The 25,033-nt window shown below is 48.4% G+C and overlaps 1 protein-coding gene across 2 annotated transcripts in view; it reads right to left on the reverse strand.

Annotated features, from left to right (window-relative positions):
* Positions 1–4,731: 4,731 nt before the first annotated feature.
* Positions 4,732–25,033, reverse strand: part of ankrd29 (ankyrin repeat domain 29) — a 31,219-nt gene continuing 10,917 nt past the window's right edge. For both annotated transcript variants that reach the window (XM_052023372.1, XM_052023374.1), the window contains exons 6-10: positions 19,587–19,685; positions 12,388–12,486; positions 10,642–10,737; positions 7,840–7,938; positions 4,732–5,562 (exon numbers count right to left, since the gene is read on the reverse strand). In XM_052023372.1, coding sequence (XP_051879332.1) covers positions 5,479–5,562; positions 7,840–7,938; positions 10,642–10,737; positions 12,388–12,486; positions 19,587–19,685 — 477 coding nt within the window. In that variant the 3' untranslated portion in view covers positions 4,732–5,478. The remainder of the gene's footprint in view (positions 5,563–7,839; positions 7,939–10,641; positions 10,738–12,387; positions 12,487–19,586; positions 19,686–25,033) is intronic.

Below are 25,033 nucleotides of genomic sequence, written 5' to 3' on the forward strand. Positions count from 1 at the left end.
GGCCAGGAAATTCTAGGGAGCCTGAATGAGAGCACGAGACAGACACCGATCACTGCTCCGATCGTTACTCCACTAAACACTTAGGCTTTCACTACAAAAATTGTGCAGTTGCTGGTCCTTATAGCAGCTGTGATCACGAGCTGGAGGGGAAAGGGCAGGTGGGTGAGTGCTGTGCCGGGGCAAGGTGGGTGTGGGAGAGGATGGGTCTGGACTGGCAGTTCATTGGTTGCTGGAAGGTTGAGTGAGGGGTGAGTTGGGGACAGGAAGTTTGAGGAACTGATAGACTGGGCCTGGCAGTTTCAGTGAGGGGGATCAGTGGTAGAGAGAGTCATTGAGTTATACAGGAGGGAAACAGGCCCTTCGGCCCAACTCATCCATGCCGACCAAGGTGCTGACCTGAGCTAGTCCAATTTGCCTGCCTTTGGCCCATGTCCCTCTAAACCTTTCCTATCTATGTGCCTGTCCAAATGTCTATTAAACATAATTGTCCCCGCCTCTACCACTTCCTCTGGCAGCTTATTCCACACACCCACCACCCTCTGTGTAAAAAACCTGCCCTTCAGGTCCCCTTTAAACCTTTCCCCTCTCACCTTAAACCTATGCCCTCTGGGTTTAGACTCCCCTATCCAGGGAAAAAAACTATCAAACCTACTTATGCCCTTCATAACTTTATAAACCTCTCTAAGGTCACCCCTCAGCCTCCTTCGCTCCAGGGAAAAGTCCCAGCCTGTCCAGCCTCTCCTGATAACTCCAGCCCTACAATCCCGGTAACAGCCTTGCTGCACCGTCTCAAGCTTAACTTCATCCTCCCTGAAGCCCGGTGTCCAGAACCACACACACGTGTGGTCTCACCAATGGCGTGTACAGCTGTAACATGACGTCCCAACTCCTGTACTCAGTGCCCTGACCGATGAAGGCAAGCACGTCGTATGCCTTATTCGTCACCCTGTCTACCTGTGTCATCACTTTCAGGGAACTATGTAAGTACCTCTAGGTCTCTCTGTTCTACAGCACTCCCCAGGGCCCTGACATTCACTGTGTATCCCCTGCCCTGGTTTAACTTCCCAAAATGCATCACTTTGCACTTGTCCGAGTTAAATTCCATCTGTCGTTCCCTGGCCCACTTTTCTAGTTGATGCAGATCCTGTTGCAACCTTAGACACACCCGTCTTCACTGTCCACCACACCACGATGTTGGTGCCATCTGCAGACTCAACGTCATTTTCCGGCACGATCCCTGAATCCCTCAATTCCCTTTCTGTCCAGAAATTTATTGAGCTGCGTTTTGAATGAACACAACCGAGCCCTCGTTCCGAGGGTAGAGGATTCCAAAGGTTCTCCACCCTCCGAATCATGGAATTTCTCTTCATCGCAAGTGTCACCCCTTATTCTGTGCCCGTGGTCCTAAACCACTCACTCGGGGGTTTTGATGAGATCTCTTGTAAGTTTTCTAAACTCTTGAGAACACATTCGCAGTCTCCTCAACATCTCCTCTGAGAACCAGCCTGGTGACTCTCCCCTCTGTTCTGTGGGCCCTGGGTTGCTTTTTGAATGAACACAACTGAGCCTGAATTGTAACTGCTTCTCTCTCCACAGACGCTGCCTGACCTGTTGAGTGCTTCCAGCATTTTCTGTTTTTATTTCCGATTTCCAGCATTTACAGTTTTTTTTTTGATTTTCATTAGTTACTGCACAAAGTTTTTACAACATTACACCAGAAATTCAGGTCAGGGAGATGGAGGTGAGCAAACAGATTCCATTGGTGGGGAAAGACCCACCTACATTTTGACTAACTTCAGAAAAGGTTCCTCAAACTGCTGTTATTCCTCTTAATAACTTATCCATGGGCCCTAGCACTTGTGTTAGCTGACACCAATATGTCTCCACAAAGGTTAACTAAGTGGGTTTGAAGGTTTTACTAACCCTTTGAGTCCAAGAGGCGGACTATATTCTAGACCTCTGTGAACCTACTTTCTGCTTGAAATGATGTGGCTCACTTTCAGTTCAGGAGGCCCAGCTCGTCACCGAACACTCTAACAACTTCTACATGTCCTGTTGAGAGCATCCTGACTGGGTGCGTCATGGTCTGGTACAGCAATTCGGATGTGCAGGAACGTAGGAAGCTGCAGAGAGTAGTGGACTCTGCCCAATACATCACAGGCACCATCGGGAGTATCTACAGGAGGTGCTGCCTCAAGAAGGCAACATCCATCATCAAAGATCCCCACCATCCGGGCCGTGCCATCTTCTCACAGCTACCATCAGGCAGGAGGTACAGAAGCCTGAAGTCCCCACACCACCAGGTTCAGGAACAGCTACTTCCCTTCAAACATTCGGTTCTTGAACCAACCTGCACAATCCTAATCACTACCTCAGTACAGCAACACTGGGACCACTTTGATCATTTTGCACTAAAATGGACCTTGTTTATTTTTTGGTTCTAATTGTGTTGTTCCTTGTAAAAATTGTGTATAATTTGTGTTTTTTTTCTGCTGAATGTTGTGTCTCTGATGCCATGCGCCTGCGATGCTGCTGCACGTTTTTCATTGCATTTGTGCACACATGGACTTGTGCATGTGACAATAAACTCAACTTGATTTGAATTGACTTGAGCATCCATTGTCCGAGCTGGTCACCCACACTAACCTTGTGAGTCCACTGATGTGCTGCCTGTGTTGTGCAGTCTCTGTCCAGGTACCAATCCTTCAGCTTTCCAGCCTCTTTACAACCTGATGTTTGTTGGACAGTTAGAGTTCTTGTGATGATCAACAATCTCTTAGGGGTCCAGTTGGTTGAAGGTTACCTGGGAAGATGAGCCTAAGCCTGCTCTCCACTATACACGTACCTGGAAGTGGCCAAAAGAAGGGGCTCATTTCTCTGCTGGGAGCCAGGAATCACGGGAATGCTTGTTAGGTTGTTGCTCATCCCTCTCCTGACCACCCACCAACCACCACCCCCCCCAAACTCCTCACCACCCTCCCTGAAGGGATGGTTTCTCAGTATGCATGGAAACCATTGATTGCATGGCAAACTTATTAGAGACACCAGAGAATGCAGACGTTGGAACCTGGAGCAACGAACAATTTGCTGGAGGAACTCAGTGGGTCGAGCAGCATCTGTGAGGGAAAAGGAACTGTCGACCCTTCAGGATTTCCACTGGAAACGTTGACCATCCCTTTCCTCCCACAGATGCTGCCCGACCCGCTGAGTTCTTCCAGAAGATTGTTTATTGCTGTTAAAGGGAGACACAGACCCAGGATTAGGAAGGTCTCAGCCCTCTTGGCCACTGGGCTGTTCCCAAGCCTATTCTGCACTGGCAGAGTAGCACAAAATAATTTCTGCCCTGACTTTGAGGGAGATTCCGATGATGTAGTTTCTACATACCATGAAAAAACACGATGCTGGAGGAACTCAGCAGGCCAGGCAGCATCCGTGGAGAAAAGCAGGCGGCCAACGTTTCGGGTCAGGACCCTTCTTCAGGACTGAAGGTAGGAAAAGGGGAAGCCCAATATATAGGAGGGAAAAGCAGAGCAGTGATAGGTGGACAGCAGAGGGGAGGCGGGGTGGGCACAGGGTGGTGATAGGTAGATGCAGGTAAGAGATAGTGATAGGCAGGTGCGGGGGAGGAGGGGAGAGCAGATCCACCGGGGGATGGGTCACAGGTAAGGAGGCAGGTACCCCATGGGGGGAGGCGAGGGGAGGAAAAGGAGAGAGAAAAAAATTGGCGAGGAGAAAAAAGAGAGGCAGGCTGGGAAAGGGAAGAGGCAAGGTGGGTGTGGGGGGTAGGGGGTGGGTGTGGGGGGGGGGGAATTATTTAAAGTGGGAGAATTCAATGTTCGTGCCGTCAGGCTGCGAGGTTCCAAGACGGAAAATGAGCTGCTGTTCCTCCAGTTTGCGCTTGGAATTCTCCCGGCAGTGGAGGAGGCCGAGGACTGACGTATCAGTGATAGTGTGGCAGGGGAAGATGAAGTGACCGGCAACGGGGAGATGCAGGTCGCGGTTACGGACGGAGCGCAGGTGGTCTGTGAAATGGTCACTGAGTCTGCGTTTGGTCTCACCAATGTAGAGGAGGCCACACTTGGAGCACTGAATGCAGTGGATGATATTAAGGGAGGTGCAGGTGAATCTCTGCCTCACCTGAAAGGACTGTTTGGGTCCCTGGATGGAGGTGATGGAGGTGGTGTAGGGGCAGGTGTTGCACCTATGGCGGGGGCAGTGGAAGGTTCCCCGGGTGGGAGTGGGATGGCTGGGGGGGTGGGGGAGGAGTGAACGAGGGAGTCGTTGAGAGAGCGGTCCCTGCGAAAGGCTGAGAGGGGTGGGGAGGGGAAGGTATGCTTGGTGGTGGGGTCCCGTTGGAGATGGCGGAAGTGGCGGAGAATGATGGGTTGGGTGCGTAGGCTGGTGGGATGAAATGTGAGGACAAGTGGGACCTTATCCCTGTTGGGTCTGGGAGGGGTGAGGGTGAGAGCCGAGGTGCGGGAAATAACAGAGATGTGGGTGCGAGCTCTCTCGACCACAGTCGGAGGGGGAAGCCACAGTTAGTAAAAAAACTATACCACACATCTCCGTTCCATACAGTGTCCCAAACTGAGAAAGCTAATTAATTATGGCCATTCTTAAGCCAAGAAATGAAAGAAGTTCCACAACACTCAAAGATTTTTCATCAATAAATACTGGTAACATTTGAGTTATAGTTTAATTATACAACAGTGCAACAGAAAGATTATTCTTTGGCAGTGCATTGATCCACCTCTACCTGCTGAGAATATCTTAGATCAAACAACAGATCAGAGAATTGCAACTGCACAGAAGAAGCTATTCGGTCTATTAAGTTCATGCCAGCTCCCTGCAGAGCAATTCAGTCAGTCCCACTGCCCCGTCCCTTCCCAGTAGACCTGCAGATTATTCTCCCTCCAAGTGCCTCGTCCAGTTCCCTTCTGAAGACCCGACTGACACTGCATCCATTCCCTTCTCCCTACAGGCAGTGAGCTCCAGACCATCACCTCAAAATGCTTCTTTCACATCTTTTACCCAAAACCTTAAAGCAGCCAGTGTCAAAATAATACTTCAATACTACACCTTATTCATTTAGCTTGGTGTCGATAATTAAGTTTACGGCAGAAAACGTAACTATCAGTAAGAGACAATGAGGAAATATTTCCATTTGCTATAAATACCAAAAGCACAAATACATTCTCTTTTCTCAAGGTTCTGTCATCACCAGTAAACAGGGAATCCTTCCCTTCAACTCTTAGTGAATTAAAAGGCTCCAGTGATGTTAAAATTACACAAAATTATTTTTAATTAAAATAAATGATAAAAACAAAGGATACACATCAAACCCAAATATGGCTTCTGAATTTGTTTTTATGCCACATCTTTATGAATCACTTCATCACAACTCTCCCCAGTCCAAAGTAAAGTCCTTCCAGCTCTCACTGCACTCTGAAGCGTTTGTCAGACGTCAGTCCCACATCTTCAACTCTCTCCACTCTGTTGTCTTGACCGAAGACATCGGATCAGCCGGACATCCCTCGTGAGATCTGCTGGTAACTCTTTCTCCTGAAACACAGCACAAATCATGATTTCTGTTACATTTCAGTGGGGCTGATCTACCAGCACCAGGTCCCGGTACCTGGAGAGGAAGATTAGTCACTGAAGCCAGCAGGGACTGAGTTATACAGAGGGGTTCAGCAGGTTGGGATGTTTTTCATTGGAGAATGAGGGGTGACCTTATAGAGGTCTATAAAATCATGAGGGGCATAGATAGGGTGAATAGAAAATCAAGAGGGGCATAGGTAGGTTCAGAGGTCTATGGGCCAAACACGGGCAGATGGGAGTAACTCACTGGGCAACATAGTCGGCATGGATGAGTTGCGTCAAAGGGCCTGTGTGACTCTATGAATGCACACAGTCTTTTTCCCAGGGAAGGGGAATCAAGAACTAGAGGCTGTAGTTTTAAGGTGAGAGGGGAGAGATTTAATAGGAACCTGAAGGGCAACTTTTTCACCCAGACGGTGGTCAGTATATGGAACGAGCTGCCAGGGGAAGTGGTTGAGGCAGGTACATTAACAACATTTAAAAGGTACTTGGACAGGTACATGGATGGGAAAGGATTATCAGGCAAATGGGACCAGCTTAGATGGGAACCTTGGTTGGCATGGACCAGTTGGGCCAAAGGGCCTGTTTCCATGCTGTATGACTCTGTGGTAAATATGCAGAAACAAACCAGTCCACGTCAGTTTTTACTGCCGAGTTCTGTTGCACTTGACCTTCCTGCTGAAACCATTACTGCCCACAGCCCTACAATGTCATCAGCAAATGGCATCTGCTTGGGGAGGTAACTTGGTCGGCGTGGGCGAGTCGGGCTGAAGGGCCTTTTCATGTTATAGAACCCTATGACTCTGTAACACAGAGCAGTGCTGCAGGTTAACCTGCCCCCAATCCCCAGCTCAGCCCATGTCTGCCAGTTAATATCACACAGCCAATCGGGCAGGTTCCAACCGGGGAGCAAGAACGAGCAGGGGAACGTCAGGCAAAGCAACTATTTATTTGGCCTAAATATCAAGTGAAATTTTAACATTCAAATGGCAAAGCAAATTACTGCAGATGCTGGGAATCTGGAAAGAAAAGAGAAAATGCTGGAAACGTCTGTATAGTTTCCTTTGTTTCCCTCTCTACAAACGCTGCCCAGTCTGCTGAGCATTTCCAAACAGCTCTGACCTGCCTTTCACAGCTTTAACATGATCCTTTCTCCATCTCCTCTCGAACTGCCCGTATTAGTTTACCAACAAAACAGCTCTATAACCATCACCTCGATAACCCTGACCTCACACCCAGCAGATACTCCCCTTGCCCAATCCATCCCTCCCCCACCCACCCTCTCCACAATGGAAAACTAATTTGCTCACTTTGTCAATTCTGACAAAGGGTCTTCAACATGAAACATTAGTTTTGTTTCTCTTGCCACAAATGCTGCTCGACCTGCTGAGGTTTTCCAGCATTTCTTGTTTTTATTACTTAACATTCTGATTGTGTGCACACAAGCTTCTATCCCGCTTATGACTCTTGAATGGGCCTCTTATACGATAAAGATGAACTCTTGATCTCCCAATCTACCTCGTCATGGCTCTTGCACCCTATTTGTCTACTTGCACTGCACTTTCTCTGTAACTTTCTCCGTCTACCCTTCTCGCTGCCTCGGTAAAGCAGCCGACATAATCAAAGACCCCACCCACCCCAAACATTCTCTCTTCTCCCCTCTCCCATCGAGCATAGGATACAAAAGCCTGAAAGCACGTACCACCAGGCTCAAGGACAGCTTCTATCCCACTGTTATAAGCCTATTGAACGGTCCCCTAGTACAATAACATGGACTCTTGACCTCACAATCTACCTTGTTATGACCTTGCACCTTATTGTCTACCTGCACTGCACTTACTCTGTAACTGTAACACTATATTCTGCATTCTGTTATTGTTTTCCCTTGTACTACCTCAATGCACTGATGTGGTGAAATGATCTGTCTGGATGGCGTGCAAAGCAAAGTTTCTCACTTTTCCTCGGTACATGTGACAATAATAAACCGATTCCAATCTTTTTCTTTCCTTCCCACCTCCAGCTTTTGCAATTTTCACCTCTGGAACCTCCCTGTAAATAGTGGGGTTGCCTAGTGACCACCCATGGCAACTGTCTCACTTGCAGGCTAAAACCTGCCCCACTCCACAGCAACCTTGGTGATCTGGTTAGCATCCAGAAAATTGACAGTGCACCGTGAATTTCTACTCCCTGCTTTTTACAAATGCTCAGCAACACAAGGCAAAGGGAAGGGTATCTCACCGCGTTCCTTAGGCTTGTATCTGCTCCGGATTCAACGAGAAGGGCCACTGTCCTTGCGCTCCCTCCTAACACTGCAGCATGGAGGGCTGTCGTTCCATTCTGTTGGTGGAAACAAGGAGAGATTCATCGTCTCTCCACCATTCAAATCTGCACAACCCAACAACCAGCTCTGTGCACGTTCCAACTGCCCACCTTTTTCAGGTGGGCTTATATCCATCTCCAATGTCACAAAGGGAAGGTAGTGAACTCAAAAGTTTCCATTCCAGGGACGCAGTGAGAAGCAATACAAAGGATAGAGGAAATCATCTTGAAAAATAAATTAAATGGAATAAAAAATAAATAAAAAAGTTCTGTGACCAGATAGTCAAAGCCACACACTCTTCACATTTTTCCAGCCACTAGTTTTACAATTGCCCCTTTGGGATCAAAAGTTGGGGCGAGTTCTCCAATCCCCCTGAGGATACGTGGACTTATTCAGAGACAAATAAACTACAGAAATTAGATCTCCTCAGGTTCTTCAACCAGGTTTCAGCAGGGTCTTCTAATGAGAAGCCCAACCTGACACACATCAGACTTACTACATTGATCCTGTTCCTCATCCACACTCCGGGACAGTGCTGATCTAAAACAGTGTTGCTGAGAATTGGTTGTTGGGTGCGTTACCAAACCTGTGATCTAGAGAGGGTGAGGTCGACTCCCACCAAACTTTTAAAAATTCTCAGAGAAAAAGTGGCCATGAGTTGTTGAAGCAACTGGTCCATTGATGTGCTTTAGAGAAGGAGATGAGCAGTCCCTCCAGGCTCTGACCTACATACCATTCCAGTCCCACTTCAGCAGACCTTCATACCCCTCTGAAGCACAGTCAAAAACCAATACACTGCTCCAACTTGAAGAAGCCACCTGCTCTGGCAGGGCAGGCAACACTATGACCACTTCAATCAGTTTGCACTGAAATGAACTTTGTTTTTTTTTTGTTCTAATTGTGTTCTTTCTTGTGAAAACTGTGTATGATTTACGTTTAGTTTATGTTTCTCTTGTGAATGCTGCTTAGCTGATGCTCTGTGCCTGTGATGCTGCTGCAAGTAAGTTTTTCATTACACCTGTGCACATATGGACTTGTGCACATGTCAATAAACTCGACTTTGACTTTGCAAGGTGGATAGATGATGGAAGGGTCTTGGGCTTGAAACGTTACCTCTTGTTTCCCCCTCCACAGATGCTGCCCGACCTGCTGAGGGTTTCCAACATTCTGCTAATATTTCAGGTTCCCAGCATCAATAGACTTTGATTTTTTTTAAGGTTCACTACAACTGGAGGGAGATGGACCATGTGCAGGCAAAAGTCATTAGCTTAATCAGTTCAACATTGTGGGCCGTAAGGCCCGTTCCTGTGCTGTACTGTCCTGTGTTCTAACTGTGCAGGCACACCTTTTGAGAAGGTTTCCTTATAAAAAGGAAACACTTGCACTGGAGACAGTTTGGAGAAATTGAATGCTGGTGCGTAGAGGTTGTTTTATGAGGAATGATTCAGCAGCTTGGGCTCATTAGAACTTAGTTGATCCTATTGAAACAGATATGACTCTAAGGGGAAAATAAAAAAAGCTGCAGATGCTGAAACTCTGAAATAAAAAGAAAAAATGCTAGAAACTCTCAGCAGGTCAGGTAGCTTCTGTGGAGGGAGAATCAAGAGTTAACGTTTCAGGTTGTAGACTGTTTATCAGAACTGGGAAAAAGAGATATAAAGGGTCGTCTTAAGCTGCAGGGAAGATGGTGGAAGGGGTGGCTAGGACAAAGGGAATATCTGTGTTAGGGTGAGACCAGGTCAAACAGGTTAATGGGGCAGTTAGAGGTTGATTACACTGTAGGTGTGATGAGTTGCTGGAGCGGGTGGGTGAGGATTCTTTAGAATTCACTACCCGAGAGAGCCGTGGAGGCCAAATCGTTGAATACATTCAAGGTCATGATAGCCATATTTTGGGTTACTGGGAGTGGAGGGTTATGCAAACCGGCAGAAAAGCAGGGAATCCAAGATCAGACTGACAACAACGACACTGAGTGACAGAGCAGGCTCGGTTGCCCCCATTCCTGCTCCTATGTCTTGAGCCATAATAAATGATGGGATTGCCAACAATGCCCACATCCCAAGAAAGGAAGCAAAAAAAGGATGAATGTACTCTTGACAGAGATTTCAGCGCAATTCATCAACAGTAACTGTGGTAAAGTACTCAGAGAGGGCATAGAACACAGAACAGAACAGCACAGGAACAGGCCCTTCAACCCACGATGTTGTGCCGAACTAATTAAACTAGTAATTAAACTAGTAATTAAACTCCTAACTAAACTAGTCCCTTCTGCCTACACAATGTCCGTATCCCTCCATTCCCTGCACATCCATGTGCCTGTCTTCAAAACCTCGATTGTATTTGCCTCCCCCACCACCCCGGCAGTGCACTCCAGCCCCACACCACTCTCCTTTGAACTTTCCCCCCCCTCACCTTAAATGCATGTCCTCTAGTATTAGACACTTCAACCCTGGGGAAAAAATACTCTGTCTATACCCTTCATAATCTCGTAAGCATCTCTCAGGTCACCCCTTAACCTCCAGAGAAAACAACACAAGACGGAACTAGTCACTTCACCGTTTGGAACAGGACATGGATTTGGAAAAGAGTTGAACTGAATGAAAGGCATTAGGATTAAAAAACTAAATGGTGATTACTGATAGTGAAATGCTTATCTTTTTATGTACCCGACGGGACTGTTTCTGAAATAAACTCTGATGAAAGAGCAATTGAGATTTTACCTTTAGAACTCCCAGTGAGGGAGAAAACATCAGTAACTCCCGAACAACTTCTGTGAACCCTTTGTATGCAGCTTTGAACAAAGGTGTAGAACCATCCTTAGAGAGAACAATCATCAATTAGCAAGGAATTCCCATTTGTTAACACAGGTATCTTTTACACTCAGAAACATTCACTTCTATATATCGCTACTCAACTAACACTCCAAGTTTAACACCGAAAGCTGGAGGAACACAGTCGGTCAGGCAGCATCGATGGAGAGAGACCCGCTGAGTTCCTCCAGCAGCTTGTGTGTTGCTCCAGATTCCAGCATCTGCAGTCCCTTGTGAATCCAAGATGCCGCAGTTCTTTAAAATAAACAGCCAACTGCTTATCCTGTGACTAAGACTCCCAGATCTCGGTGCTCCCTGGTTCTGGATTTGCTGGTCTGTCGGAGGTTGATTTGACCTGCACCTTTTAAGTGCAAGGTTTGCATCTCGCATCACCAATGCACAGTGGCTGCAGTGTGTACCACCTGCAAAATGCACCCAGGCCGCTCCAACAGCACCTCCCAAACTTTGCAGAGACATTCCCACTTCCAAAATCCCTTCCAAGTCACACACTGTCCAACTTATTGCCAGGCCTTCAATGTCACTGGATTAGATCCTGGAATTCCCTCCCTAACACTGGGGGACTGCCTTCACCAGAAGGACTTTGAGTCTTCTGATGAAGGGTCTTCAACCTGAAAAGTTAACTCTGTTTCTCTCTCCACAGATGCTGCCTGACCTGCTGAGTGTTTCCAGCATTTTCTGTTTTTAAATGTAAACGTTTCTATTCATTACTAGAGTCAGAGAATCATTGATCAATACATCAATAACAGCACGGATACAGGCCCTTTGGCCCAACCAGTCCATGCCAGCCACAATGCCCACCCAGCTAGTCCCAGTTTCCTGTGTTCGGCCCATATCCCTCCAAGCCCCGCCCCTCCATGTACCTATCCAAGTGCTTCTTAAATGATACTGTTGTACCTGCCTCACCCACTTCCTCTGGCAGCTCGTTCCATATACTCACCACCCTCTGCGTGAAAAAGTTGCCCCTCATGTCTCTTTTAAATCTTTCCCCTCTCACCCTAAGCCTATGCCCCCTCGTTTTGGACTCCCCTACCCTGGGGAAAAGACTGTTACCGTCCACCTTATCTGTGCCTCTCATAATGTTAAACATTTCTATAAGGTCGCCCCTCATTCTCCTACATTCCAAGGAATACAGACCCAGCCTGGCCAACCTCTCCCTATAACTCAGGCCCTCGAGTCCTGGCAACATCCTCGTAAACCTTCTCTGCACTCTTTCCAGTTTAACCATGACTTTCCTATAACAGGGTGACCAAAACTGTACATGGTATTCCACATGTGGCCTCACTAATGACTTATACAACTGCTACATAACGTCCCAACTCCTGTATTCAGTGCCCTGACTGATGATTGAGGAGAAGTCTGTGATATTTTTGTTAAAAACATTAATGGTCCCAAGACAACTGACAGCCAGATCAGAAGGCTGAAAGACTCCTGAGTGGATCAAAGTTATTGCACACTAATGCTGAAGTGAGTGCAACTGGCTGTGATGAAATGTGGTGTAAGGTGGTGTACAGACTGCACTGTCTGTGACTCTACACCCTTTAACCAGCCCTGTCATAGCCCTGGACAAATGTGCTTTTACCAGGTTGCTCCAACCAGAAGTACAAACAGGTGTTCCTTTTACAAGCGAGGTCTGACCTTGCGAGGAGTATCTGAGCTCGCTCCATGTTGGAGTAGCAGCTTAACGATATCGATATGTCCCATCTGTGCTGCGATCCACAATGGTGTGGTTAGATCCTAAGCAAGACGAGAAGCAAGTGTTAGAAGGACAAACCTCAAGGAGGACAAAGGCAGCTTCCACACTGGTGCATTTGCCCAGGCTACTCCGACAGCACCTCCTAAATCTGTGACCTCTCCCACCAAGGACAAAGACAGCACCAGTGCCTGCAGGGTCCCGAGGAGTGAACATCACCAATGTCCTGTTCAGGTCCAACCACGTAGATGCCACGGCCAAGAAAGCTCACCAGCACCTCTACTTCCTCAGAAGGCATTTGACATGAATTTTGAAGGGGAAATTTGGCATGTCCCTGTCGATCCTCACCAATTTTTATCAATGCACCATAGAAAACATCCTATCCAGATGCATCACGGCTTGGTACGGCAACTGCTCTGCCCGTGACTGCAAGAAACTGCAGAGAGTTGTGGACACAGCTCAGCACATCACGGAAACCAACCTCCCCTCCATGGACTCTGTCTACACTTCTCACTGCCTCGGTAAAGCAGCCAACATCATCAAGGACCCCACCCACCCCGGACATTCTCTCTTCTCCCCCCTCCCATTGGGCAGAAGACACAAAAGCCTGAAAGCACGTACCACCAGGCTCAAGGTCAGCTTCTATCCCACTGTTTTATAAAACTATTGAACGGTCCCCTAGTACGATAAAATGGACTCTTGACCTCACAATCTACCTCGTTATGACCTTGCACTTTATTGTCTGCCCGCACTGCACTTTCTCTGTAGCTGTGACACTTTATTCTGCATTCTGTTATTGTTTTCCCTTGTACTACCTCGATGCACTGATGTGATGAATTTATCTGGATGAATGGTACACAGGACAAGTTTTTCAATAATAATAAACCAAATCCCTCAAAGACACACACCACGCCAGCATGGAAATAAATCGCTGTTCCTTCACCGTCACTGGGATTAAACCCTGGAGCTCCCTCCCTGACAGCACCGTGGGAGCATCGTCGCCAGAAGGACTGCAGCGGTTCAAGAGGTCAGCTCACCCCCACCTTCTGCGGGGCAATAAATGACTGAAGTAAAGGCAAACGAAAGTTGGTCAAGGATGCTTTCAATAAGTGAGGGCCAGAGAGTTTTCGAGGAGTGGTCCAGATCGTAGTGTCCAACCAGCTGAGGGCTTGTGACTAACGGAGGGGCAAAGCAAAGCGATAGGTGAGATGTCGGAACTGGAGGAACTCCTGGAGGGAGTGGGAGCTGGAGGAGGTTAGAGATAAAGGCAGCGGCAAAGCCGTAGAGGGAAGTGAAAACAAAGATGAGACCAACTGAAAGCACTGCTGGTGTGGGAGCCCAGTGCGACCCCACTCATTCTGCTACACTCGAGTGACCACAGATGTGACACTGCTGGGGTTAGTGAGCAGATGTAGGCTGGTGGCTGATTGGACGTGGGTGGGGAGAACGGACAGAGGGGGCTGGAGTGGTCGAGCATAGAAGCTAGGAGCAGCCCATTCAGCCCTTTGAACTTGCTCCCCCATTCATGGATCCTCTCTCTCACTGCCTTACTCCCGCGCTCTCCCCATACATGTGTTTTTTGTGTTTAAAATCAATCCAGAACACACAACAGTACAGCACAGGAACAGGCCCTTCGGCCCACAATGTCTGTGCTGAACACGTTGCTGAATTAAACTATATCCCATATGCCTACACATCCCTCCATTCCCGGCCTGTTCATCAGTCTACCTAACAGCCTCTTAAATCTGCTTCTGCCCCCACCACCACCCCTGGCAGCGCATTCCAGGCACCCACCACCCTCTGTGTAAAAAACTTGCCCCACACATCTCCTTATCCCCCTCTCACCTTATCCAAGATCCAGTGACTTCTTAAATGTATTGAGTGATATTCTTGTGATCGAGAACTTCAGAGGTTCACCACCCTCTGGGTGAAGAGATGTCTCACTGTGCCTGATGTGTCTTACCCCACATCCCAAGACTGTGACCCCTGGTTCGGGATGTCTCAGCCACCTCCCCACATCCAGTCTGTCTAACCCCGTCAAAATGTTGTAAGTTTGTGCAATCCCACTCATGCCTACACCCTCGCGAGCGCACACCTAGCCGGTCCAATCCCTCCTCACATGACTGCTCTGTCATCCCAAGAACCGGTCTGGTGAACTCTGGTCACACTCCCCGTGTGGCAGGTAGAGACCAAAGCTCACACAATACTCCCTGTGCAGTCTCACCAAAGCCCCGTATAACCACAGTGAGACGCCCCTGCTCCTACACTCAGATTCACTCATGATGAAGGCCGATGTACGACCTGCCGCTGTACCTGCAGGCTTTCTCTCAATGGTTGGTGCACGGGGACATCCAATGTCTCTTTAAACATCAACACTTCCCAACCTAACACCATTTAAACAACACTCAGGCTCTCTGTCCTTTTCAGTACGTCACCAAAGATTCTTGTAAATTTTTATAGTTGTACGGTGGAGAGCATTCTCACTGGTTGCATCACCGCCTGGTGTGGAGGCTCCAATGCACAGGATCGCAAAAGGCTGCAGAGGGTTGTAGACTCAGCCAGCTCCATCACAGGCACAACCCTCCCCACCATCGAGGACATCTTCAAGAGACGGTGCCTCAAGAAGGCGGCATCCATCACTAAGGACCCTCACCACCCGGGACATGCCCTCTTCTCGTTACCACCATCAGGGAGTAGGTACAGGAGCCTGAAGACCCACACTCAATGGTTCAGGAACAGCTTCTTCCCCTCCGCCATCAGATTTCTGAACGGTCCATGAACCCATGAACACCACCTCGTTATTCTGGGTTTTTTTGCGCTATTTATTTATATTGTAACTTTGCTCTGTACTGCTGCCGCAAAACAACACATTTCACAACATATCACTGCAGTGATAACCTAATTCTGATTCTGAAGTGGGTAACTTTACATTTACTCACACTGTCCTGCAGCTTCCATATTTCACACACTCACTCAATTTGGCTCAGTCACCATAAATTCACCTCCCATCCCCTTCACCATTCAATCCCAGCCAGATCAGTGTAGTCACCAAACGTAGGAATTCTCCATTCACTTCCCTCAGCTAAATCACTGCGAGTAGCTGGGGGCCAAGCACGGATCGTCAGGTCCCACCTGTCAACCAGAGAAAGGTCTGTTCATTCCCACTCTCTGTTCTGTCTGTCAACCAAGTTCCTGTTGATACCTGTACCTGACTCCCACTTCCATGTGCTTTAATTTTACACGTGGGCAAGTGAGACTAGCTTGGTGGGCCCTACAGTCAGCATGGACCAGTTGGGCCGAAGGGCCTGTTTCCGTGTTGTTTGACTCTGACTCTGTCTGTTCTACCAGTTATGTCCTCAAAAAAAAACTCCGGTAGGTTTATCAAACATGATTTCCCTTCCAGAGATCCATGCCAACTTTGTCCAGCATTCTCCCTACCATTGACCCTACGCTGACGGGCTGGAGTTCCTTGCTTCTCAACTCCCTTTTTGAAACCGTGAGGTTCCATTTGCCACCCTGGTCTTTGTTTTCAACTCTCTCTATGTCCTTGTCACCAAAATTCTGCAAAACTGTTCCATAATCTATCGAATTCTGGAGAATAATAACCACTTTAGTTCTCCGAGATACAATAAGGCCCTTGGGATTTACAGCGCTCAATGCCTTTAATTCCTCCAGCACTACAAGAACTAACTGTTCCCACGGTTATGATCCTGAAAGTCTAACAGAACAGGTACAAACATATAATTCAGGAGGAGTCGGCCCCTCAACACAATCTGCTCTGACTGATCTCAACTTCCCATTCTCACCCACCCACAGTAACCCTTCACGCCTTTGCCAAACACCAGCCTCTGTAGAGGTTCCAACACTCCCGATCCTCAGAGGAGTAAACAACTTGCCTCCTCTGTGTCTTAAATGTGGCCCTTACTTTTAAAAAATTACCCCGGTTCTAGATTCTCCCAGAAGATGAAAGATCATCTCCACATCCACCCTGACGGGTCACCCTGGGTCTTTATGTTTCCATCGTCCCCCTCCCTCTTGTAAAATCCACGAGATTTAATAGGTGTTTTCAATAGGGTTTGGATATGCATGAGGGGGAAGAACCCCAAAGCTATGGAGGACAGGAGAGAGAGAGTAATTGGAGACCTGTTTCAAAGATCCAAGATGTTTGGCACAGATAGGGTGAATGGACAATCTGTTTCCCAGGGTTGGGGAATCAAGAACTGAAGGGCATAGGTTTAAGGTGAGAGGGGAGAGACTTAGTGGGAACCTGAGGGGTAACTTTTTCACCCAGAGGGTGGTCTGTATGTGGAACGAGCTGCCAGAGGAAGTGGTTGAGGCAGGTACAATAACAACATTTAAAAGGTACTTGGACAGGTACATGGATGGGAAAGGTTTAAAGAATTAAGGTCTTTCAAGAATCACTAGATTTAAGAATGGTTCCAGAGGACTGGAAAATCACAAATGTCACTCCACTCTTTAAGAAGGGAGGGAGACAAAAGACAGGAAATCATAGGCCGGTTAACCTGACTTCAGTGGTTAGTAAGAACGGCAACTGCTCTGCCCAGGACCGCAAGAAACTGCAGAGAGTTGTGGACACAGCCCAGTGCATCACGGACACCAGCCTCCCCTCCTTGGTCTTTACCTCTCATTGTCTTGGTGAAGCAGCCGGCATAATCAAAGACCCCACCCACCCGGGACATTCTCTCTTCTCTCCTCTTCCATTGGGTAGAAGATACAGGAGCCTGAGGGCACGTACCACCAGACTTAAGGACAGCTTCTACCCCACTGTGATAAGACTATTGAACGGTTCCCTTATACAATGAGATGGACTATGACCTCACGATCTACCTTGTTGTGACCTTGCACCTTATTGCACTGCACTTTCTCTGTAGCTGTGACACTTTACTCTGTACTGTTATTGTTTTTACCTGTACTACATCAATGCACTCTGTACTAACCCAATGTAACTGCACTGTGTAATGAATTGACCTGTACGATCGGTTTGTAAGACAAGTTTTTCACTGTACCTTAGTACAAGTGACAATAATAAACCAATACCAATGTCAGAGTCCATTACTAAGCATGAGGTTTTGGGGTACTTGAAAGCACATGATAAAATAGGCCGAAGTCAACATAGTTTCATTAAGGGGAAATCTTACCTGACAAATCTGTTGGAATTCTTTGAGGAAGTAACAGGCAGGATAGACAAAGGACAGTTAGTGGATGTTGTTTACTTGGATTTTCAGAAGGCCTTTGACAAGGTGCTGCACATGAAGCTGCTAAAGAAGATCGGAGCCCATGGTGTTACAGGAAAGGTACCAGCATGGATAGAAGATTGGCTGACTGGCAGGAGGCAAAGAGTGGGAATAAAGGGGGCCTTTTCTGGTTGGCTGCCGGTGACTAGTGGTGTTCTGCAGGGGTCGGTGTTGGGTCCGCTACTTTTCACGTTATATGTTAATGATCTGGATGACACAATTGTTGGCTTTGTGGCCAAGTTTGCGGATGATACAAAGATGGGTGGAGGGGCAGGTGGTGTTGAGGAAGCAGGGAGTCTGCAGAAGGACTTGGACAGGTTGGGAGAATGGGCAAAGATGTGGCAGATGGAACACAGCGCAGGGAAGTGTACGGTCACGCACTTTGGTAGAAGGAATAAAGACGAGGACTATTTTCTAAACGGGGAGCGAATTCAGAAATGGGAGGTGCAGAGGGACTTGGGAGCCCTAGTGCACGATTCCCTAAAGGGTAACTTGCAGGTTGAGTCGGTAGTAAGGAAGGCAAATGCAACGTTAGCGTTTATTTCAAGAGGACGAGAATATAAAAGCAAGGATGTAATGCTGAGGCTTTATAGGGCATTGGTCAGACCACATTTGGAGTATTGTGAACAGTTTTGGGCCCTGTATCTAAGGAAGGATGTGCTGGTGTTGGAGAGGGTCCAGAGGAGGTTTACAAGGATGATCCCAGGAATGAAAGGGTTCATGTATGAGGAGCGTTTGATGTCTCTGGGCCTGTACTCACTGGAGTTTAGAAGGATGAGGGGGGATCTCATTGAAACCTACCGAATATTGTAAGGCCTGGATAGAGTGGACGTGGAGAGGATGTTTCCATCAGTGGGAGAGTCTCGGACCAGAGGGCACAGCCTCAGAATAGAAGGACGTCCCTTTAGAACAGAGATGAGGAGGAATTCCTTCAGCCAGAGGGTGGTGAATCCGTGGAATTTGTTGCCACAGACGGCTGTGGAGGCCAAGTCACTGGGTGTATTTAAAGCGGAGGTTCATAGGTTCTTGATCAGTAAGGGTGTCAAAGGTCATGGGGAGAAGGCAGGAGAATGGGGTTGAGAGGAAATTAAATCAGCCATGATTGAATGGCAGAGCAGACTCGATGGGCCGAATGGCCTAATCTGCTCCTATGTCTTATGGTCTTTAGAGGGATATGGGCCAACAATGGCAAATGGGACCAGCTGAGATGAGAATCTTGGCCAGCATGGACCAGTAGAGCAAAGGGCCTGTTTCTGTGCTGTGTGACGCTGTGTGTACCTGGACTACGTGGGGTTGCCTGTTATTTGATTAGAGCACAGAGCAGCACAGCACAGGAACAGGCCCTTCGGCCCACAATGTCTGTGCCAAACACGATGCCAAATTAATTCTCTTCTGTCTGCACATGATTCTGTTGACTTTTGGTCTTTTTTTGTTCTAATTGTGTTCTTTCTTGTAAAACTTGTGCATAATTTAAGTCTAATTTATGTTTTCCTTGTGAATGCTGCTTATCTGATGCTCTGTGCCTGCGATGCTGCTGCAGGTAAGTTTTTCACTGCACCTGTGCACACATGGACTTGTGGATACGGCAATAAACTCGACTTTGACTTTAGAAGACTGTTTTATAAAGAGAAGAAGTCTGTTTCCCAAATGTAAGGTTTCCCTTCTGGGCAAGGATTCTGGAGTGAACATCAGAAGGTGCTGAAGAGCTCCCCACCATTGTCCAAATCCTTCAGCAGCCCCTCTGCTGTGACCCAGGGACATGGCCTAGGACATGTGGAGCTCCCAATGGTTCCTCTACCACGTCCCTTCACCTTTCCTGCAGTAACAATGGATCGGGTTGGCTGCAGATGGCATGCACATCTCCTCCGATAGCCCAGCTGTGTCCCTACCTGTCTTGGTTGGTCAATCTTTGCTCCCGCTGACAGGAGCTCTTGAACCACTTTAAGATGACCTCCCTGTGCAGCCAGAAAGAGTGAGGTCGCCCCGTCCTGAAACGAAGAACGCAATCTGTTATCTAATGCAATGCTGGTCAGAAGTTCTGTGATCCACCAGTTCATAGGAAGGACGTAACATGTTTGTCCATTTCATATAAACATAGAAAATCTACAGCACAATTCAGGCCCTTCGGCCCACAAAGTTATGCTGAACATGTCCCTACCTTAGAAATTACTAGGCTTACCCATGGCCCTCTATTTTTCTCAGCTCCATGTTACCTATACAAAAGTCTCTTAAAAGACACTATCGTATCCACCTCCACCACCGTTGCCAGCAGCCCATTCCATCCACTCACCACTCTCTGAGTAAAAAACTTACCCCTGACATCTCCTCTGTACCCACACCCCAGCACCTTAAACCTATGTCCTCTTGTGGAAACCATTCCACCCAATCAATGCCTCTCATCGTCTTATACACCTCTATCAGGTCCCCCCTCATCCTCCGTCACTCCAAGGAGAAAAGGCCGAGTTCCCTCAACCTGCTTTCATAAGGCATGCTCCGCATCCCAGGCAACATCCTTGTAAATCTCCTCTGCACCCTCTCCATGGCTTCCACATCCTTCCTGTAGTGAGGCGACCAGAACTGAGCACAATGCTCCAAGTGGGGTCTGACCAGGGTCCTATATAGCTGCAACAATACCTCTCGGCTCCTAAATTCAATTCCATGATTTCTTAGATAAAAGCACCAGTGTTAAATGAAAGTAGGACTTCAACTGTTTTCATTCCTGAATACATTTCTCATTACACAATAAACCAGGAGCAGGAGTCGGCCCTCAAGCCTGTTCCACTATTCAAAATGATCAAGGCTGATCCATGCTGTGCCAGCTCCCCATCCCCCTCATTTCCTCCATCTTTGAAATGTTTATCTATCCCCACCTTAAATATATCCAATGATCCGGTCTCCACCGCCCTGGGGGCAGGGAGAGCTCCTGCTTCTCTTCAGATAACACAGCCGGTCTCCTGCCCCTCTCCAAAGGGCCTTCACTTAACGTTTCCCCAAGGATCAGCCCCATGACATCATCAATCCATCCACCCTTGCAGCCCCTCCCACAGAGTGCCCCTCCCTCAGTACTACCCCTCCCACAGTGTGCCCCTCCCTCAGTACCGCCCCTCCCACAGTGTGACCCTCCCTCAGTACCGCCCCCCCACAGTGTGACCCTCCCTCAGTACTGCCCCTCCCACAGTGTGACCCTCCCACAGCACTGCCCCTTGGTTTTACACTCCTTGATCAACAGAAAATAGTTCCCTAACTACAAGGTCAGTAACCTGTAACATGAGACGTTATTCATTCAGGGAACGACTTCCATCTCTCTGCCCACTTGAACCAATCGATACTGTGATCTAACCTCTAATTGATGTGCGACATTAAACATTTCTGTTCACTCAGCAATGTTTGGGATCCTCAGGGCCATGGTGAAGTCAGTGCAGGATCCCGTTACTGGTTACAGAGCGTGGTGCAGGGTGCTGCACTTGGGGTGCAGGGAAAGACGGCGTTTATTAACCAATGAGCCTGAATTCCAGCAAGGTGGTGGCTTCAAATAGCACCGTGACCGTACTGGATGGGGGTAGGCTTAAGGGACTGAGTGACCAACTGGAGTCACAGAGAGACACAGCACGGAAACAGCCCAATGATTCCGGGCTGACCACCAACTACCCATTGACACTGAGCCCAATTGATTAGAACCATGGAACCATAGAACACTACAGCACAGAAAACAGGCCATTCAGCCCTTCTAGTCTGTGCCGAAACTTTATTCTGCTAGTCCCATTGACCTGCACCCAGCCCATAACCCTCCAGACCTCTCCCATCCATGTATCCATCCAATTTATTCTTAAAACTTAAGAGAGAGCCCGCATTTACCGCGTCAGATGGCAGCTCGTTCCACACTCCCACCACCCTTTGAGTGAAGAAGTTCCCCCAATGTTCCCCCTAAACCTTTCCCCTTTCACCCTAAACCCATGTCCTCTCATACTTATCTCTCCTAGTCTAGGTGGAAAGAGCCTATTCGCATTAACTCTGTCTATACCCCTCATCATTTTGTAAACCTCTATCAAATCTCCCCTCATTCTTCTGTGCTCCAAGGAATAAAGCCCTAACCTGTTCAATCTTTCCCTGTAACTCAACTCTTGAAGACCCGGCAACATTCTAGTAAATCTCCTCTGCACTCTTTCAATCTTACTGATATCCTTCCTATAGTTAGGTGACCAGAACTGCACGCAATACTCCAGATTCTCTCCACATTCCCATCAACTCCCCCCAGATTCTACCCCTCACCCACGCACTGGGGGAAATTTACAGCAGCCAAATAACCCACCGACCCGCACGTCTTTGGGATGTGGGGGGAAACCGGAGCACCTGGGGGAAACCCACGCGGTCACAGGGAGAACGTGCAAACTCCACACAGACAGTGCCAGAGGTCAGGATCGAACCCGGGTCGCTGGAGCTGAGAGGCAGTGGCTGTACCAGTTTGCCACCCTAGACCCCTGCCCCTTTCTTTATGGTCCTATGGAGCACAAAGTCCAGGGGGATAATACAATGCAGTGCAGAGAGGTGCCAGTTCTGGTGGGCAGTGTCCAGCTCCATCAGGGAGCTGAGAAAGCCCAGGGCAGTTCTCTGCAGACTCCTGATGGACATACAACATCTAATGGATAGCTGCATGGATAGGAAAGCTTTAGAGGGATATGGGCCAAGCACAAGCAAAGTGGGACCAGCTTAGGTGGGAATCTTGGTCAGCACAGACCAGTTGGGCCAAAGGGCCTGTCCATGTCGTATAACTTTATGACATTATAACTCTAATATTGGCCAAACTAAAATATATTCTCTGCTGATGAGAATAAGCAGCATTTCCTACATTTTACCTGTGACCACACCTCCAGAGGCTTCCCAGTCTAATAAGGCATTTTTGGGGTTGCAGCAGGTGCTATTTAAATGCAAGTTTCATTGGCCCTCAGAAGATGCTGCTGTCCAACTTTCTGTTCAGTTCATTTTCAGATGACGGGTCGCTGCTACCTGGGAGGGGCTCCGGGGACAGAGGGGGGAAGACGTTACCCCTCTGCTGCAACTTTGGTGATTGGGACATCGAACCTTCAGAGCAACGTCTCAAGTACCCTCACACTCACCCCTCTGGGCTTTGGGTGGGAAAGGGAACCACAAACTAGAGAGCACAGGTGAAAGATGAGAGGGGAAAGATTTCAAAGGTTTAAAACCTGAGGGGCAACTTTTTCACGCAGAGGGTGGTTAGTATATGGAACGAGCTGCCAGAGGAAGTGGGTGAGACAGGTACATTAACAACATTTGAAAGACTCTTGGACGGATACAGGGAATAGGAGAGGTTTAGAGGGATATGAGCCAAACACGGGCAAATGGGACTGACTTAGATGGGAATAAGACTATAAGACAGGGGAGCAGAAGTCAGCCATTCGGCCCATCGAGTCCACTCCGCCATTCTATCATGAGCTGATCCAATCTCCCATTTAGCCCCACTCCCCCACCTTCTCACCATAACCTTTGATGCTCTGGCTACTCAGATACCTATCAATCTCTGCCTTAAATACACCCAATGACTTTGCCTCCACAGCCGCCCGTGGCAACAAATTCCACAGATTCACCGCTCTCTGGCTAAAGAAATTTCTCCGCATCTCTGTTCTGAATGGGCGCCCTTCAATCCTGAAGTCGGCATCTAGGTCAGCGTGGACCAGTTGGGCCGAAGGGCCTGTTTCCGTGCAGTATGACCCTGTGAATTCATTGGAAACCAGCAGTAAAACCTTTACTGATGTTGACCCATTTGGAGGAGAGCACTTCAGATATTATGGGATGTGGGACAGAGTAGGAAAGTGAGAGACAAGGTCAGCATGACCTGAATGGTAGGACAGGCGTGAGGGCTGCATGGCCAATTCTGCTGTTTCTTATGTTCTCACTGAGATTGAGGTCCAGGGGTTGAACAGATTAATCACAGAACAGCCAAGGGTCACTAATAATTCCCACAGGGAACTCAGAAGAAATCTTTTACCAGTTAGGTTTGCAATCCACATCCCCTCCACTTCTTGGACAAAGAGTTTCCCCAGGGATTTATTGAATTTATTGGTGAGCACTTTATGGCCCAACTGTGGTCGAGGGAGCTCGCACCCGTATCTCTGCCATCTCCCGCACCTCGGCTCTCACCCCCACCCCTCCCAGACCCAACAGGGATGGGGTCCCCCTTGTCCTCACATTTCATCCCACCAGCCTACGTATCCAACACATCATTCTCCGCCACTTCCGCCGTCTCCAACGGGACCCCACCACCAAGCATATCTTCCCCTCCCCACCCCTTTCTGCCTTTCCCAGGGACCACTCTCTCCGTGACTCCCAAGTTCAATCCTCCCTCACCCCCACCCATCCCGCTCCCACCCCGGGAACTTTCCACTGCCCCCGCCATAGGTGCAACACCTGCCCCTACACCACCTCCATCACCTCCATCCAAGGACCCAAACAGTCCTTTCAGGTGAGACAGAGATTCACCTGCACCTCCCTTAATATCATCCACTGCATTCAGTGCTCCAAGTGTGGCCTCCTCTACATTGGTGAGACCAAACGCAGACTAGGTGACCGTTTCGCAGAACCCCTGCGCTCCGTCCGTAACCGCGACCTGCATCTCCCCGTTGCCGGTCACTTCACCTCCCCCTCCCACACTGTCACAGATACGTCAGTCCTCGGCCTCCTCCACTGCCAGGAGAATTCCAAGTGCAAACTGGAGGAACAGCACCTCATTGTCCGTCTTGGAACCTTGCAGCCTGACGGCACGAACATTGAATTCTCCCACTTTAAGTGATCCCCACACCACCACCCCCCCACATCCCCCCCCCAAACATGCCTCTTTTCTTCCCTTTCCCAGCCTCCCTCTTTTTTCTACCCCCCTTTTTCCTCCCCACCTGTGACCCTCCCCCAGTGGATCTGCTCTCCCCTCCTCCCCCACACCTGCCTCTCACTATCTCTTACCTGCATCTACCTATCACCACCCTGTGCCCACCCCACCTCCCCTCTCCTGTCCACCCATCACTGCTCTGCATTTCCCTCCTATATATCGGGCTTCACCCTTTTCCTATCTTCAGTCCTGAAGAAGGGTCCTGACCCGAAACGTTGACCACCTGCTTTTCTCCACGGATGCTGCCTGGCCTGCTGAGTCCCTCCAGCATCTGCAGACCTTTATTTCTCTTGCTCCTTCCCACAGAAGGAATGTCTTCTGTATCCATACCCACGACTTCACCTGTATCCATACCCACCTATCACTGCTCTGCTTTTCCCTCCTATATATCGGGCTTCACCCTTTTCCTATCTTCAGTCCTGAAGAAGGGTCCTGACC

Source organism: Pristis pectinata, chromosome 9 (genome assembly GCF_009764475.1).
Source record: "Pristis pectinata isolate sPriPec2 chromosome 9, sPriPec2.1.pri, whole genome shotgun sequence".
In the NCBI taxonomy this organism is placed as follows: Eukaryota; Metazoa; Chordata; class Chondrichthyes; order Rhinopristiformes; family Pristidae; genus Pristis; species Pristis pectinata.